We start from the raw sequence: 18,579 nt of genomic DNA, 5'->3' as shown, positions 1-18,579 counted from the left end.
GGTTTAATAACTTTATTATACTTCAATTAAAAGTTTTTTTAATTAAAAACAAAATCCAGGGCTGGCCCAGTGGCGTAGTGGTTAAGATCGCATGTTCTGCTTTAGCAGCCCAGGGTTTGCAAGTTTGGATCCCGGGCATGGACCTACACACCGCTCATCAAGCCATGCTGTGGCAGCATTCCATATACAAAATAGAGGGAGACTGGCACAGATGTTAGCTCAGGGCCAATTTTCCTCAGCAAGAAAAAATCCCATGAGTACATCATTTGGACTTTGTAAATGCTACTCACAGCTGAGTCAAGTATAACATGATTTATTCTCCTTTCAAGCTCACTTTGCTTTCCCTGTAGTTGGCAATTGTCTTTTTCTCTTTGCTTAGTTTTCTCTGTATTTATTACTAACTCAAGTCCCCAGTTACTCCCCAGTTATGTATGTTTCCCCTCAAATGTTAATCATATTAAGTATTCTATTAATTTCATCTTGAATTTCTTTTGGAACCACGTGACCTGCTCTCATCTGGTAACTCCCTAGGCATGTGCACAACCGCTGTTGGGTTATCCTGTTTCTTCCTCTTTCTTGGTTTCTTCCTCCTTTTGGTAAGACCATATCCTGAAGTAACTTTCTAAGATAAGAAAGCTTGAAAGGTAAATTTTCGGTGACCTTGTACATCTAAAAATGTCTTTATTCTGTCTTCAGTTTAATTAGTAGATTGCTTAAGATACGGAATTCAAGATGGGAAATCATTTTCCTTCAAAATTCTGAAAGCAATTCTTCAAAGTGCTGCAGTTGACAAGCCAAATGCCATTACAGACCTGACCCTATGAATGTATTCCTCTGTGAAAGCTTGCAGGATCTTCTTTTAGCCCCAGTGTTTTGAAATTTCACAATGATGTGCCTTGATGTGGAAATATTTTTATTCACTGAGCTAGTCACTTTCAATCTAGAAACTCAAGGGAAATTTTCTTGAATTTTTTTTTCTTTCAGAATTGCTCTCCTCCATTTTGCCTGTTTATTCTTTTTAGAACTATTATTCAAACGCTCAACCTCCAGGATTGCTCCTCTAATTTTCTTATCTTTTCACTCCTATTTTCCATTTCCTTGTCTTTTTACTACACTTTATAGTTTTCCCTCATTTTATCTTCCAACTCTTCAGCCAAATTTTTTTTCTTTTAAGATTTTATTTTTCCTTTTTCTCCCCAAATCCCCCCAGTACATAGCTGTATATTTTAGTTGTGGGTCCTGCTAGTTGTGGCATGTGGGACGCTACCTCAACGTGGCCTGACAAGAGGTGCCAAGTCCGTGCCCAGGATCCAAAACCGGTGAAATCCTGGGCCGCCAAAGCGGAGCACGCAAACTTAACCACTAGGCCACGGGGCTGACCCCTCTGCCAAATCTTTTATCGGTATCGTATTTGTAATTTCCAAAAACTTCCTTTTCTATAGTATCCTGTTCTTGTTTTATGGATGTAATATCTCTTAACTCTCTGAAGATCATTTGAAATGATGATTCTTCTGCAGTGTTCTTCTGCATAGTCTCTGCTTCCTCCCAGCTCTTTTCTCCTGGTGTTTATTTTCGGCGTGTGTCTGTTCAATTGTCTGAAAACCCTTGTCTACATGCGTATTGAGTGTGCCACTACAAAGCTGTCTGGAATCTCTGTGTTTGCGGGTGGGCCTCGCTGACTCTGGTTTTCACAGGAATGGGCCGGGGGGATGCTTCCTTGGGGAGTCCCAACATGAGTGCTTTTAGAGGTCTCTTCTCTTGAACTGGTCAGATTCTCCAGAAAGGACTCTTCCAGTCTTCTACCTGAGAGCTATATGCTCAGCTGCCAGTGTTCTGGGAACCAAGTGGGAAAGATGACAGGGGGACACTGAGTTGTCAACTTTTCACTGAACTGCCTTGTTTTCCACAGATTTCCTCTACCCTTACATATGCTCGGTGCCCACCAGTGCAGAGACTCTTTTTGTCCTCTCTGGAGAGTGAACCCCAGTCTCCCCCGGTGGTAGAAGGGCAGTTGCCTAGAGGCTCAGTAGAAGGAAGAGGATCTAGGAACCTGCTTCTTTATATGCTTTTTTTTGGTGAGGAAGACTGGCCCTAAGCTAACATCTGCACCAATCTTCCTTTATTTGGTACATGGGACGTCACCACAGCATGGCTTGATGAGCAGTGTTGTAGGTCTGCACCCGGATTCCGAACCTGCAAACCCCGGGCCACCAAAGTGGAGCATGTGAACTTAACTACTATGCCACCAGGCCAGCCCCACTTTTTTTTTTTTTTCTTTTAATGTTTTCTCCTTCCTGCATAATCTCTGGTACTTTCAAATTGCTTTCCTGTTTGTTTCTTTCTCTCCCAAGTACCATCAAGTCTCGTGTCTCTTTGGGATTCTGTGATATAAATTGGTTGCTTCTTTGCTTTCTCCACTGATGACTTAGGATTTAGCTTTCTGAGGTCTGCTATGGTAATTACCATAATCCACCTCCTCTCCAACTTTCAAAACTATGCTGCCATTTCCTCTCCCTCTCTGGTCCCTATGGGCTGATGACTTTTTAAAAAATACCTTTACTGTTGTTTTAGGGAGTTTCAGGAGAGAACAGAGCCAAATGTGGCTGTTCAAATGGCCGCCTTAAACCAAAACTCTATACTTCTCAATGAAATAAAATAATTTACAACACAGCCAAAGACAATGGTAGTCCTTTTTTGAAAAATTTATATGCTTCTGCAAATATTTAAATCATTAGCATACTTTTTAAAAAGGCATTATGTATATTATTTATTTTATGCTATAAGACTGATTTTTAAAGCAATGTAACTCCAAATAAAAGTATATTTCTCAATGTCAAAGCTACCCAGTGTTATAATGGTTATTGTTACGTAATTTCTTGAGCATTTATACTAGACATCTGGATATTCATTTTTGCTTGGAATTTTAACTTGGAAAAGGAATCTGGTATTTTAAGTATATTTAGAAGACAAAAAGCTTTAGTACGGAACTGGTCAATATGAACTGCCAATCGATTAGCTGATGGGAGAAAAAATCCAGGGGACACAGAACCACTGGAGTCACACAGTTTTCCAAAACAGAGGTCCAGACAGCTGTGGCCAAAAGACCCAATACTTTGCTGTACCTGCCAGTATGGGGGCGATGCTTGGAAGATAATAACAAAAGCCCAATTCTGCCAAGTAGCTAATCCATCTAAGTTTCAAGACAGCAACAAACACCTACCTGAGGGTGATTTTCATCGGCTTTCGTAGCCAAAATGCAGAAATCTCCACACGTAGTAATAGAAATGAGACTCTTCACATACTTAACATATTTCTCATTGTTTTTCGTATCCCAAAAGACAACACAGTACTCGGGACGATCGGGTCTGGTATAAGCATAAACTACAGTATTTGAGCAATAACCCCACTAGGAAGAAAGGAAGGGGGAAAGGGAGAGAACAGAAAGAGGGAAGAAGGGAGAGAAAAAGAAAGGGAAAAGGGACATTTACATTGGGAAAGAAAACTCACATTATTATATTTTTACTCCAGAAATATTTCAGATGTGTGGTTTATTGGTGCTGAGAAAATATATTCTTCAGAAATGGAAGACAGAAGGACCAAACACTCAGCTTAATACCTTTTCTCACTAAAATAACAAAAAATCTAAGAGTAATACAGACAGTTATAGAACAAAGAATGCACTGCAAAAATAAGTTTAGTTTGTTTAACTTTCCTTATTTCAGTTTGTAAGATTTAAGCTTCAGCAGTGAAAATTTCAGATTTTTCAATAGTCAATAATAGCTGCACGGGGGACACAGGAAGAGTGTCCCCTGTCAAAGTTGAGTTCTGGGTCCCCAAGCCAAAATTCAAAAGCAGATGCTTTGCCTTTTCTCCCCCACCCACATTTTTTATATTTGTTTTTATCAGAGTAACAGACCCACATAGTTTATGGTCAAATAATTCTACATGGCTTATTTAAATCAAAAACAAAATGCAGACCCCGCTGCCTAATTTCCTCCCTGGGGCAGCCACTGACAACTCTTTTAGCTGCACTGTTTTGACTGTTTTGGTATTTATCTCCATATCGCACGTGTATTGACTAGTGAGTTAAACACTTACAGCTTTCCCTCTCCCAACATATTTATAAGTAATTTTGAATAAACCAATATTGTGTCAATATTATTATAACTGTGTTTAGTATTCAAAGTAAGCCTTGTTTACTTTTTATCCCGTGATTACCTGTTTACTTTCTATCCAGTGATTACCTTTTAAAATAAACTTTTCCCTTTAAAATAACTTTAGATTTACATAAAAGCTGTAAAGAGTACAGAGTTCCCTATACTTCTTAGTCATTTTCCCCCACTGTTAATATCTTTCGTTACCACCATACATTTGTCACAATTAAGGAACCAACACTGCTACCTTACTACAAACTAAGCACCATCCTTTACTTGGATTTCATTAGTTCTTCCCTAACGTCATTTTTCCACCCCAGAATCCCACTTGGTTACGTTATATTTAGTCGTCATGTCTCCTTATGCTCTTTCGGGCTGTGACAGTTTCTCAGTCTTTCCTTGTTTTTGATGGCCTTGACAGTTTTGAAGAGTATTGCTCAGGTATTTCGTAGACTGTCCCTCAATTTGGGTTTATCTGCTGCTTTTCTCATGCTTAGATTGGGATTATTAGTTTTTAGGAAGACCACCAAAGAAGTGAAGTGCTCTTCTCTTTTTTTCCCCATTCCATATGCTACTCTTTAGAAACAAGTCACTAAATGCAGCCCACACCCCAGTTAGGGGAACAGGGGAACCACACTCCACCTCCTGGGGAGGGTGGTGTCTAAGTAAATTAGCCTAATTCTCTAAGGAAGATTGGTTTCTTCTCCTCATTTATTTAAGTAATTTCTATCAGTTTGTACTCATGGACAATTATTTTATAATGTGGGTTACAATCCAATGTAACAACATTTATTTTGTTGCTCAAACTGTTCCAGCTTTGGCCATTGGGAGCTCTTTCAAGTGGGCTCCCTTGTGCCTTTGACACGGCCCCATGCTTTTGTTTTCTGAGCACTTCCTTACTTTCTGGCACTGTAAGATGCTCCAGGCTTATCTCGTATTTTCCCCACCCTGGTCCTAGAACCCCTCACGTCTCCAAGGTGCTTTGCCCTTTACAAATTAGATATAGAAGTTTTTCATAACAAATATCCTTAGTAGTTTACCAATCTCATACTTCAGAGCTTGTTTTGGATCAAACATTAAGTCTAAGACAAAATATTATTAGTTATTGTGCTGCTTATTCTCATTTTCCCCTTCTGATCCATTCTCTGCCCTTCTCTAACCTGCTCTGTGCCCTGCAGGCTGACCTCTATGAACTCCATTACCTGGGCTACCTTGCCTTCTGGTTTCCAGTTAGGTTTGGCCAACTGGAAGGCACCAGCAGGTAGAGAGATGGACTGAAGTATTTATTCCCCCATCTGTCTCTGCCTGGCCAGCTGGCAGTGGCTGTGCTGCTGCAGGGTAGCCCCCCCTGCGCAGCCACAGCTCTCGTGGGGTCCCACATTTCCTTACCTTGCCCACTGCTGCTAGTCCCTGGGTGCTTGCTTTGTCATCCCTTGCTGGTCCACTTAATCCTGCCCATACCTCTGTAATAAACCCGTCATCAATCCTCTTCAATTATTCCTTTGAGTGGGCCATCTGTTTCCTGAGACCCTGACTGTTGGAGTAATTTTACTAATTTTATATAGTATCCTAGAAAAGTTTACTAGTCCTAAGGTCTTCACATTAAGAAAGCTTCCTTTCAGCTAGTTTCTAAAACAAAGCAGCCATGAATATATGCGAGGAACAGATAGTATACTGTGAGATATAACAAAATTATTCCACAAAAAATAGCTTCCTTTTTTTTCTTCTTCACACCTGCTCATATCACTCACCTTATAATCAGGTCGAATATTTGCAAAATAGATGAAAGAATCAACAGCTAGTGCAATTTTCAGTCCACCTCCTTCCCAAGATAGTGCAGACATATGCTTTCCAGGAACCTTCAAAGTACCTAGATGCTGAAAAAACAATTATATTGAACCTAAAGTATCACAATTAAATAAAATACAAATTCCCACCAACCACTTCACAGAGATCAAAAGTGGTATGAAAATTATTTTGTGAAAGGTTGCTACTCACTTCAAAATCATTTTCCTTGAATTTTTATAATGAAAAACATACACATGATAGGAGAAATTTACAAACTATAGCCAAAGAATTCAGTATAGAATTTCGTTAAATCTAAGATGTCAGAGATGTAAATATGCATCTTTATTTTTACGTACTACTAAGAAAAAAAAAACACATTGCTAATTAAAACAGGACCACTTTGATAAGGAAATGCATCCCAATTTTAGAGTTGTAAAAATTGTGGAATCAATGAATGACTGCAGCAGTAATCTGAATCTTCAGGCCTTGCCTCTCCCTTTCTCGCCCCACAGCAACCAGCCACCACATCCGACTGCTTCCACTCCTGTCTATCCTCCACGATGGCTGCCTCCTTCCCTGACTCAACTATGGGAATAGCCTCCTAACTGCAAGCTTTACCTTCATCTCTTTCCTCATTCCCACCCTCTACCCGCAAACTCAGCTCCATTCTACTGTCATGATTAGCTTTCTGGAACACAAATCCGATCATATATGCTACCCTACTTTAAAAAATGTTCAATAATTTTAAAAAATCAAGAGCTCCCCACCAATACATTCTTTAGCAGAGTAATCAATGCCTTTTCCCATCTGACCCAAAACTAAACTCTTTGGCTCAATACCCAACTATTTAGCCATAATTACTGTGTTCTCACTCACGAGGGAACTACCAGGCCCCCACACCTTTGGCCCACAGAACATCCTTTCTGCCTGAAATCCTCCTTTCCCTTCCCCTGGCCTCCCCTGGCCTATGTTCCTTGTTCTCCTGGAGTACTTCTATTCATCCTCCAAGATACAATTCAGAAAGTACTTCCTGCCATCTTCCCTCCCTCTGTGGTTCCGGAGAATTTAGACAGTGAGCTACTTGAGAGCACTAAGTATATTATATTCACATTTATCTCCCTATCCCTTAATAGACTGCTTGGTAAACAGGTATTAACTAAATAAATGTATCATGCATTCAAATTAATTTCTTTATATACAAACGTAGTACATTTTATGGCTAAATTCATGAGTGAATAAATGAACGCAAAGACTTTTTTAATGTGGCCATAAAAGGAAAGCATTTTTAATCTGTACTTATTTGACACAACACTATAATTCCAAGAATTTTAATAAGTTGTACTAGTATCCCTTGTTCTTAAGCAGCTATGCTCTAAAATCAAATTTAATGTATTAAACTCCATTGTTCCAAGGAAATCAATGGGGAAAAAACAAACCTGGGAGGGTCGTTCTATCTGTCCTGTTGCCTGTATGAAACCAGCGGGAACAAGCTGGAGCTCACAACAGCGCTCCTGGTACTGACAACCCACACTGTGGGGAGAACAAGGCCACCTCCCAACGCCGCAAACCAGCCAGGTGGTGGCAGCAACGAGGAGAGAAAACCGCCTTGTAGGAAGCACGCACTGAGCTCTGTGGCGGGCATTTTCTCATTGTTATCTTCTTTAATTTTTACAACAGCACTGTGAGGTATTACCTTTATTTCAGAAAATAAGTAAACTGAGTCTCAGAAATTAAATAGCTTCTCTAAGTCCAACTACACTGTGGAAACGGAATTCAAAGCCAAAGACAGCTCAACCTGACCACAACCCCCTGCCACGGCGAAGAGCACGGTGTAAAAGCAGAAGACGCCAGCCCTCAGGAGCAAAAGCGAATCCCTAGGTTTAAATCTTCAGATAACTTCCTTCCAAGTTATCGCCCCTATCTCAACAATAACCTACATCCAAAAATAAATCCCCCAGATATTCATTCAAAAAATATTAAGTGACGAATATACTCAGAGAAACTAAGCTCGATACTTTAAATTACAGCCACACCAAAACTACTTACAGTTTTTAATTTAACACATAACACATTGCTTTGCAAGCTAACGCAAATAGGCCTTAGAATCCATGTTCTTCTACTTGGAAAAGGCTGAACTAACAAAAATAAACAGATTAAACAATATAATGATAAATAAGCCGATGGCAACAAACAAAAATAACCAATAAAGAACATGAATTAAGGAGGAGGCTATAAACATCGAAATAACTACAATTCAAATTTTTAACTATTTAGGAACCTTTAGAACTCTGCTTTTGCTTTTCCTTAGCTTTTACAACTACCCGACTATTGTTAGCTGACAATGTACAGAGAACACCTGTTCCTTACAGCACATTCTAGTGGGGAACTGAGAGATCGATTCAAAAGCATCAGCTGACACCATTTCTTATCCTTACAGAAATTAGTAAAATATATTAAAAATGTTAATATTAAAATAACTGGTGAAGGCTTTTGTGTAGCCAAAAATATAGATTCTTGAAGTCTATGGTGAGTTCATAAAAACCAACAGAGTATTATCCAAAAGGGACTGAATATAGTCTAGGGTTAGAAGATAAAACAGGCACAAATTTATTAAGCTTAGTTATTAATAAGTTCTCATTTTCTAAAATCTTTAGAAATCACAATATATCAATTCTCCTACTTGATATTTTCCAATGCCACCTCAAAAAAATTCCTTAAAAATTAAATTAATACTATCGAGAAAGATACATGAATTTATGAAAACAATGCTTATATTTTAAGGTAGCATCACCTAGATTAATTATTAAGACAGATTTTCTTAAAATAATTGATTACTCCACAACAAACTGAAACCATTAGAAGTTTGGGGGAAGGACAGACAGATAGGTACACTTAGTATCTATGTGTTTAATATATCACATTAAAAATCATAAAAATTAATCTGAAACAACAAATGACACTTAAAAACAACTCAAAAGCCAGCTGTGAAAAGAGATGCACATTCAGATCATGGAGAAAATATTCTAAATACTACTCCATAGCGATTTCTTATGTGAAACATCTGTTTTTCTAAAAGTACAGATTATAAGATAAATTCCATGATAAAAAACAACTACGAAGACTTACAATATGAAGATGTTATTCAAAGACATGCACCTGATGCCTCATTTTTACTCAAAATGTCCCTAAAAAATAGTGACAAGTTTCTACCTTTTCCTCCATTCTTTTTTCCCCTACCTTACTCACTGCATATTTAAATGGAAAGAAAGATAAAATCTTTAATATGTTTACCTCACCAAATGGAGTGTAAAATTGCACAGTGTTTACATCTTTATCCTGAGCGACGGCCTTCTGGGAGCCTGCCACAGCTAGCACGCTGCCAGTGTGGTTCCACTGGATACTCACCACATACATGCCAGTATCAATCAGAACAGGATCTGGTCAAGAAGAAAAAAGGAGGTAACTGTGGTGAAATACTTAGCCTAGAGAGCTTTCTAACCTTAAGAACAATGTTTAAATATTTTTTTAAATTCTCCACATTAAAGGAAAATTACATACTTTGGTCATTCTCATGTCTCATTATTTGGCATCTCCCATTGTCAAAACAAATAGCAAGGCAAGGACAATCTGGCTCCACGTAGCCTTCGGTGCCATGGTACCAATGAATTCCCGCAATACTGATGGCTCCGGTGACGTTCACCAAACAATTCAGTTTCATTTTCATCTAAATAAAATTAGTTAGGTTAATATTTTATATTTCTAAATAGATCAGTATGAATGGAGTTTTGTAGAAAGAACACTGAAATGGAATTTTAAAAATCTCGTTTCCAACGCAAGCTCCATCACTCACTAGTTTACCAACCCCGAACAAACCACTTCACCTGAGTTTCCGTTTTCCCCATTTGCAAAATGAGGATAAAAAGAAACACTCAGAGTTTTTATGAGACTCAAATAACAAGAGATACATGAAAGTACTTTGAAAATAGCAAATGTCAGATAAAAGTTGGCTTTTATCACTTCCGCCAATGGGTGGATTTGTGTAATGCCCTAACTCTCACTAAAACCAAAACTGCCCCCTAAGGAAGATCAGAGATCTCCCATAGGGGAATCTTGCAAAGCCAGCATTTTCCTTGCGATTATGCCACCTGAGCCTTCTCTGCCTGCCTTCTTTCCAGGACCTGATTTTTCTCCCTCACTGTTCGTCTTCCCTTCTTTTTACAAACAACCTGTAGTCGCTTGCTACACAAACATCTTTGCTACCTCAGGTAAACTTCAGCTGTGGGATTAGAAGACACAAAGACTGAACTGCACTTCAACCTACTCATCATCCCTCAGCTTCCATACACTGAACTCTTGTCCAGGCCAGCCTCCAGAAAATCAGACAAAAAGCTATACTCTAAATGTTACATTCATTTACCTTGAAGCAACCCAGAAGTTTTTTTTAACTAAGAAAAAAACTTAGATAATTGGGAAAAAACCTAAATTGAAGACTTTCTTGATTACACAAACCATCATAATAAATGTGTATACATATGAGTGATATTTAAAATTATCATATAAATTATATAAATAAAACTAATGGATATATATAACTACTTACTATAAAGTTTCCTTGATTATCATAAATGTGTATTTCTCCATTTGCCATTCCAAAGAGTAAGACTTTACTATCCGCAGACCAGGCTACATGGCATAACTGAATACCCTTCAGGTCTTTTCCCCAAATACGATTCCCTAAAACAAAACATAAAACATAATTATTCCATTAAAAGTTCAAGGTCATGATCCTCCAGCAACTGCTCTAAAAGTCTTTGTCTCCCTAAAGAGCTCTCACATTCTTCACAGCATTCAGGCATTTGTTCACCTCATTCAGTCAATAAATATTTGCAAGGCATCTACTCTGTGCCAAACGCCCTCCTAAACATTTGAAACAGCAGCTGTTTCAAACCTTCCCCCTTCTCTTCTAAACTCTGACCCAGGACCTCACTGCCGATTAGCCGATGAACTCATCTTCCACTTTGAAAAGAAAACAAAAGCTTTCACAAAAGAAGTCCCTCATTCCCATTTTCAAACATGCAGAACATAACTGAATGCACACTTCTCCTTTCTGCTTTGCCCCCTAATTCAAAAGCAGACACCGTGGAAGGCCAAGCCCTCCACCTCCCCTCCGATCTGACCCCTCCCAGCTTCGCAAACATCTCCGTGTATTGAGGCACTGAGCTCCAGGCACCGTAATTGCTCTGTTACTGATCCATCTCTCCTGAATTAGGTCTGGAACACTTTTCATTGCTGTACCCACTGCCGAGGACTACAGCTTGTGACTTTGTGGCTCTCAGAAACATTCATGGATTACACAAAGTTATATCAAAAAAAAGAAAAGAAAAGGATCTTAAATTATTTCTCTATATACAGACTTTTCATTAAAACAAAGGTCCAGGCTCTCAGAAGACCCAGATTTATCTATGTTCTAGAATTTTAAAAACAGGTTTTAAGGCTACAAAACACAAATAACAATGACATACTTAACTCTATTAAAAAAGGACCAGAGATTGTTATAACTCTATATACTTTTTGAAACTAAAATCTACATATTTATTCAGGCTAACAAGTATAAAGATAAATTATATAATTAGGTGGACATATTTAAAATAATACCGAAAAGTTAATTCACTTTTTTTCAGTGCCAATGTAGGAAATTTTTAAAAAATAGATATTTCCCCTTGAATAGACTTAAATGGCTCTGGAATGTCATCAAATTGTATATCAGAAGTTTTCTTTTTTTATGTTTATTTTTCTGTCAGGATGCCAACATATAATTAATTTAAATTCCTAATGATAAAAATGTCAGCTAAGTCTCGATCTTCGTTCTGTGCACTCAGCGCGGTGCAGTCAGTGCATTACCGTCCACCGAACCGACTATCACAGCCCCGTCTTCATAGACAATGCAGATCTTCTGCCCGTCAGCATTCCAGCTCATACTTCGAACCACTGATTTATTTCTATTGTTGATCATCTCTTCATACCAAGAGCCTATTTTCACAAATAAAAAAAAAGTACAAGTCAAAACTTTCACATCTGTTAAATGGTAGGTAAGAGCTGAAAATATTCCATAAACTCCACTGTGGGAGAAAAATTGCTGTTTTCTACAACCTGAGACATTAAGCCCTATAACTTTCAAATCCAACTTAAACAAAATGAAAAATTAACTTAGGCCGACTAATGATTGCTTCAAAGATTATCACAGAAAACACAATAAATGCCCATCTTTTTTTCTCTCTCTTTTTCTCTCTTTCTCCTCCTCTCTCTGTTTCTTCCTTTCTTTCTGTCAATTAAAAAATAAAACTTCATTTGCTTTTAGAGGGCTAAAATGAACTTTTCTTAAAGCTTAACTTTTCCCTCTTGAACACACTTCAGATAATAACCAAGGAAAATTCAGAACCACCACAATAACTTTATATTTATGCATAAACTAATGATTAATTATAAGCATATTAAATAAAAGCACATTCAGTAAAAACTTGAAAAAAATTTAAAACTTTTCATAACACATTAGTGACAGCATATCATTAGTGCTGAGTGACAAAACCATTCTTGCTGTGCACAGGGCTGGAGTGAGATGTGGCCTGTCTCACTGTGTAACAGACGTGAAGCAAATCACAAGGCTATTTTGTTTTGTGGTTGTTTTTAAAAGCTTTACTCCGTTCTGATATAGGGATCTCTGGCCTGCAGCTAAACCAATAACCATATCATCTGGAATAACTAGTCAGAGCAGGGTATCATCAGAGTCAGGACTGAGGCCCAGAGAAGATCTACCTTAAAAAAAGAAATAAAAAGAAGACAAAGTTTACTGTCATCTCCTGTACTTCACATTCTGCTCCCTACACACACACACACACACACACACACACACGCATCAACATTAAAAAAATTAATTCATGTGCTCAGTATATTTTGTAATTAAGAACTTGTAAATGGGGGCTGACCCAGTGGCGTCGTACTTGTGTTCATGCACTCCACTTTGGCAGCCCAGGGTCCACAGGTTCGGATCCTGGGCGCAGACCTACACATCACTCATTGGGCCATGCTGTGGCAGCATCCCACATAAAAAAATAGAGGAAGACTGGCACAGATGTTAGCTCAATGACAATCTTCCTCAAGCAAAAAGAGGAAGATTGGCAACAGATGTTAGCTCAGGGCCAATCTTCATCACAAAAAAAAAAAAAAGAAAAAGAAAAAGAAGAAGAATTGTAAATGGTATACCCTGAATATTTTCAAAACAACACACATGAACTAAGGTACCCTTTCATTTGAAGATAATGGCTATAGGCCTCAGGGAAACATGTACTATGAGTTATTTTTCTGGTAATAGTGATGCATCTATATTAATGCTTCTCTCACTTTCTCTCTCTTGTGGGCAAAAGGCATAACTGTGAGCCAGGAGTCACAGCTGAGATAAATCTGCATCCATGAAAGAAAAGGAAGTGAACTGACTCAATAAAGGAAATTAACCATGGCCTTGACTTCTTAATAAATGTTGTTATCTACTGAGCTAACTCCAGCCACTGACAACATGGAAACCAGTTCTTTTTGGAAACCTGGATAAAAAGAGCTATCTCAAGCAGAAACTATTCTAGTAAGAGTCTAAGTTCCCTTTGGAGATAAGCAACAGTCACCTAATTCACTTTCTCAACGCAGCTCACAGTTCAAAGGAAATGAAGTTAAAGTGAAAAGGAGGCAGCAAGAAATCCAGAAATATTATCCCTGTGCAGTTAGGATGAACTCCTGTTGCTGGTTAAAAGACGTCTATTTTGAAGATGTTATTTCCCTATTCAAACACTGTAATCCAGACCCTAATCTGTGAAAGAGTAAATAAGCTCTCCTAACGCACCTTTATATAACATCCACACAATGATAAGCCCATTTTGATCACTGGTAGTCAACTTCTGATATTGTTCATTCCATGTTACCACTTGAACAGAACCTAAAAAATAAAAAAACAATTTAGAAACTAAAAAAAGGGTACAATTAACTTCAAATTTAGATTTTTACAATAAATACCAAGAGCATGTTAAAATCAGTACAGTTCCTGTGCAACTAACCAGTCTTTAACTTACTCAAAAATATTCATAGGATCCAGTTACTATTATCATTCGTTTTCTACAACAATGCATAATACTATCTTTCAGTTTGCTCCCATTTCATGCCAGCAAAGGCACCTATTGGTCAGCTGCAAGAGGTGCCATGTAGCTGATGACAGAAACAAATGTAAGTAGGATTTACCCAACAGGCCTGACTCCCAAGGATTATAATGCCCAAAGGACTGCAACATACTAAGTACTTAGGATTTTTGGGGGGCAGAGGGGAGTTGTTTGATTTGGGTTGATATGTCCCCTAATCTCTCTTCCCCACCCCCTTGATCTTCATTCTGTTAGTAACACACTCTTGAGCCTCTCTTAAACCTCTGGGTTATATGAACTGATTAATTTTTTGTTTTTTTAATCCCTAAATACTTCAGTATCTATCTCCTGAGAATAAGGCATTGTCTTTGATAACCATATTACAAATTAGGAAATTTAACACTGACACAATGTTATCATCTAACTCACAGTCCGTATTCATCAATTGTCAAAAAAATGTCCTTTATATTGAAAATGTTGCTAAATCATGTAAAAGTTGTTGAATGACTCTAGACTGTATTAATTATGGTTCAATAGAAATGATTATTTGAAACATTACCATTATTTAAAATGTTGGCATTTCTGCATTAAGTAGATGGTTTCTAAATACTTAAAGATAATACTATTCAAATATGATTTTAAAAATTACATGACTCACCACTATGACCTTCAAGAGTCTGATTCATAGAAAGGTTACTAGGGGCTGCAAGACCTCTCAATTTTGCATCATCTAGAAAAACAAAAAATACTATGGCAAATATATAAAACTGACAGATTATAAGATTTTGACATTTCGAGCTTTTTTGAAAAAAGTTCCTATTCTTGGAAGACAATTTCTTTCAAGGATGCCTTAATCTCATCCATTTTTTTCACAATGGAAACATGGACATTAATACATACCTCCTTGCAAAGATATTATGCTGGTAAAATAAAGTAAAATGTATAAAAGAACACCATTCATTACATTAAATATGTTAGTAATTATTACTGCTACTTATTCCTTCCCAAAAGATCACAAAAATATTTATGATACATAGATTAAAGACTCGGAAGCATAAGAGGGATCAAAAAGCAAAAACTCTGGAAACTAGTTTTTACTAGATTTTGCAAAATCTTATATTCATTCATTCAATAAATATTTATTGAATGCCTACATTGTGCTATGCGCTGTGGAAGGTTCTGGATATAAAATGATGAACAAAATAGTTAAGGCCTCTCCCCTCAGAGAGCTTATAGTCTAAGAAAGGGACATATATTAAATATATACACACAAAAATATATATTATGCTTATATATATAATTATAAACTGGGGAAGTAAAGGCATTATGAGAGATAATAACAGAGGAGGATTAATTTAAATTGGAAGAAAGGAGAACCAGGGAAGGCTTTCTGAAGAAATAATATTCAAGCTGACTGAGGGATAAACTGGAGATAGCCAAGTGAAGTAGGGAAAGGTGGGGGGAAGAATTGCAAGCTAGGAAACAGCAAGTGCAAAAGCCCTGGGGTAGAAGTTTAAAGTCTTTCACAAACCAAAAGGCCTATGTGGTTGAACTAGGGGAGAATGGCATATGATGAGGCAGGAGTGGTAGGCACAGGAATGGGGTCATTGATGACAGTGATATTAAGGGAGGGAAAGAGGGGTTATCCAGCTTGAGCAAATGGGTGAAATTAAGGTATTTACTGAAATGGAGATAACTGAAAGAAGATAGTTGGGAGAAGATTAAGAGTTAGCTTTAGACACAGCAAGTAGGAGACGCCTGTGAAAGACTCCAGCGGAGACATCCAAGTCTGAAAAATCAGGACTGGCCTGGAGATATAAGTTTAGGAGTCATCACCCCACAGATGGCATTTAAAGCCATGGTAATGAAAGAATATGTCTAGAGAGCATGTAAAATGGAGAGGGAGCCCAGAACCAAGTTCCTAGAAATTCCAAAGAAGAGAAAGAGAGCCTAGTCAAGAGACTGAGAATTTACTAGAGAGGAAGGGGGTGCAGGAGTAATATGCTTTACAGCAAGAATTTAAAGCATCAGAATTCTCCTTTTGTCTTGAAAAATAATGTTTCAAGACAGAAGCAAAGGTCAAAAGCTGATAAGAACCAAAAGAGGCTTTCCATTAGATGTGGAACACAAAAGTCACTGGTGAGGGAGAGAGACGAGGGAGGAAGAAGACAGATGCTGAAAGAAGAGAGAGAGGATAAGTTAGTAGCCAGGTCCCTGAGAAGGTGAGAGCAGGGGGCTCCAGCAAAACACGTGGCAGTTGGCCTGTAGATAAGAAGAGTTACCCACCTCCCGATTTAACTGGATGTAATAAGATGGGGGCAAAGGCTGGCTCTAGTTCCGTTCCTTCTAAGGCAAGGGAGTGAAAACTGGGAATGCTGCCCCTGGGAATGCAAATTAGTGCAAACTTCCAGAGGAGGACTTTGGCTAGAGATGTTAAGAACCTTTATAAATGTACATTCCCTCTGAGCCAGGGAATCCCATTTCTAGAAATTTATCCTAGAATGTAGTTAAAGGTTCATGCAAAGATTTAGATACAAGATATGGTTGTTTTAATAGTAAAAATGTGCTACTGGAGGGATCTGCCACATCATTATTATTATTAGATACAATACACTCACTTTTGTAGAATCTTCCAGCCATATTTCTCGTATTTATCTCTCTCAAATGACTTACATTTAATAAGTTCCAAACAAATCATTTACTCCATTTTCCAAACCTCTCAAGAATTTATTTTCCATCTTGCTCACTAATTTCAAAGAATACCCTACACTTCATCAAAAGCGTAAAGCACGGAAAAAAGCAAATTTTTTTGGAAAAGCCTTCAATGTTTTACATAATGAATGCATTTCTTAATGTAACTAAAACTTGCTACATATTTTAAGCAAAATAAAAAACATGAATATATACACATATATTTGAGAAACATAATGGAGAGAAAAATTATTTTCTTTTAACACAGTTAAGAAAATTAAAGCATTGAAAGATTAAATTATAAACATCAGAAGCCAAACTCTAATTGGTACATAAGTATCTACCCTCCAAACCTGCCTTTTATTCATATAATTAATCTAGCACATGAAAACAATTATTTTCTCTTTGCTTAGGCTGTCCACCGAGCCCTCTGTGTAATGGTTACAAACGAGGACTTAAAAATGAGACAGACTTAGTTTCAAATGGCAGCTCTGCCACTTACTGGCTGTGTGACCTTGGGCAAGTTAACTGAGCAGAGCCTCAGCTTTCTCATCTGGAGTACTGACCGCTCAAGATTACTGTAAAGTCAAATGAGACCGTGAAGGTTAAACACCCCCTACAAAAAAAATGCTCAGTAAATATTTATGATCCGTACCGCATTCAAAACTGTAAAGCAGTGCTACGAACCTGAGAACCAAGCAACACTAGCATCACTAGAAATGCAACCTCTCAGACCCCATCCCAGGTCTACGCTGGGGCTGGAGCCCCGAAGTCCACTTTAACAATCTCTTCAGATGATTTCATGCCTGATAAAGTTTGAGAAGCAATACTGTAAGGAATTCAAACTGTAATTTAGTTGAACCTCTCACCTAACAAGAGTGAACCAAAGCCCAAAGATATTCAGCAACTTGCTGAAAGCCATTCAGCGGTCTTAGGGCAGAGCTGAGATTCCAACCCCCATCTCCTTATCTAGATCTACAATTTAGATGGAGGATTATGTAGATCTCCAATCCAGAGCAACACCAGGGATGCTAAAGAAATGTGAAACTATTTGCTCCGATTCCAGAGAACTAGAAGAATAGAAATTAAACTATAAAGACAGGAGACTTATTCATAAAAAAAATTTTTTTTTTAATCCGGTTTTCTGTTCCTGGGCATCAGGTGTATAATCATTAAAACATCTATTAAGTGGAAAGGATGAGTTAGGCCTGTAAATAATCAGCCAAAATATGAGATTTTGTGACCTTACTAACACACTGATTGGCAGGATTAGGATTAGACTCCTAACAATACAGCACAACAAAGAGACAGAGCACAACACAGTGACTTAATTTTCATTCTTCATTCTTTTTCCCTTTCCATAACTTCAGCAAAAGCCGTCTGATGTTTACATTCAATACTCTTTGAACTTTATTGCAAAAATAATCTGGAAAAATATCACAAGATGATGGCGATTTTGCTTTTTTCCTTTTAAAAGAATTAGAATTGCATAATGACAAATACCATAAGCAAACACCTTTGAACAAATGACACAAGCCAATTTCCCATCAAGTTCAAACATCTGGGCTTGCACTCATTTACCTGTCTGTGTCTCTAATTTCAAAACTTTCAGCAATCCATCTTCACCACCACACGCTATGAATCCTTGGTCCTTGTTCCAAGATATGCATTTCAGCTTCACGTTATTGGGAATGGCAATCTGAAAAGCAACCACAGCGACTCTCACAGCTTTTCACGAAGGAGTTCAGGAGTGAGTTTACAGGAGATGA

The 18,579-nt window shown here is 37.8% G+C and overlaps 1 protein-coding gene across 2 annotated transcripts in view; it reads right to left on the bottom strand.

Moving 5' to 3' along the window:
- Positions 1-18,579, bottom strand: part of WDR35 (WD repeat domain 35) — a 56,241-nt gene that overhangs the window by 36,863 nt on the left and 799 nt on the right. For both annotated transcript variants that reach the window (XM_044771987.2, XM_014848041.3), the window contains exons 2-10: positions 18,392-18,509; positions 14,778-14,849; positions 13,831-13,923; positions 11,844-11,972; positions 10,543-10,676; positions 9,501-9,666; positions 9,234-9,379; positions 5,906-6,031; positions 3,221-3,406 (exon numbers count right to left, since the gene is read on the bottom strand). In XM_044771987.2, coding sequence (XP_044627922.2) covers positions 3,221-3,406; positions 5,906-6,031; positions 9,234-9,379; positions 9,501-9,666; positions 10,543-10,676; positions 11,844-11,972; positions 13,831-13,923; positions 14,778-14,849; positions 18,392-18,509 — 1,170 coding nt within the window. The remainder of the gene's footprint in view (positions 1-3,220; positions 3,407-5,905; positions 6,032-9,233; positions 9,380-9,500; positions 9,667-10,542; positions 10,677-11,843; positions 11,973-13,830; positions 13,924-14,777; positions 14,850-18,391; positions 18,510-18,579) is intronic.

This window comes from Equus asinus, chromosome 6 (genome assembly GCF_041296235.1).
Source record: "Equus asinus isolate D_3611 breed Donkey chromosome 6, EquAss-T2T_v2, whole genome shotgun sequence".
Taxonomy (NCBI): domain Eukaryota; kingdom Metazoa; phylum Chordata; class Mammalia; order Perissodactyla; family Equidae; genus Equus; species Equus asinus.
This window is presented reverse-complemented; position numbering and strand designations above follow the sequence as displayed.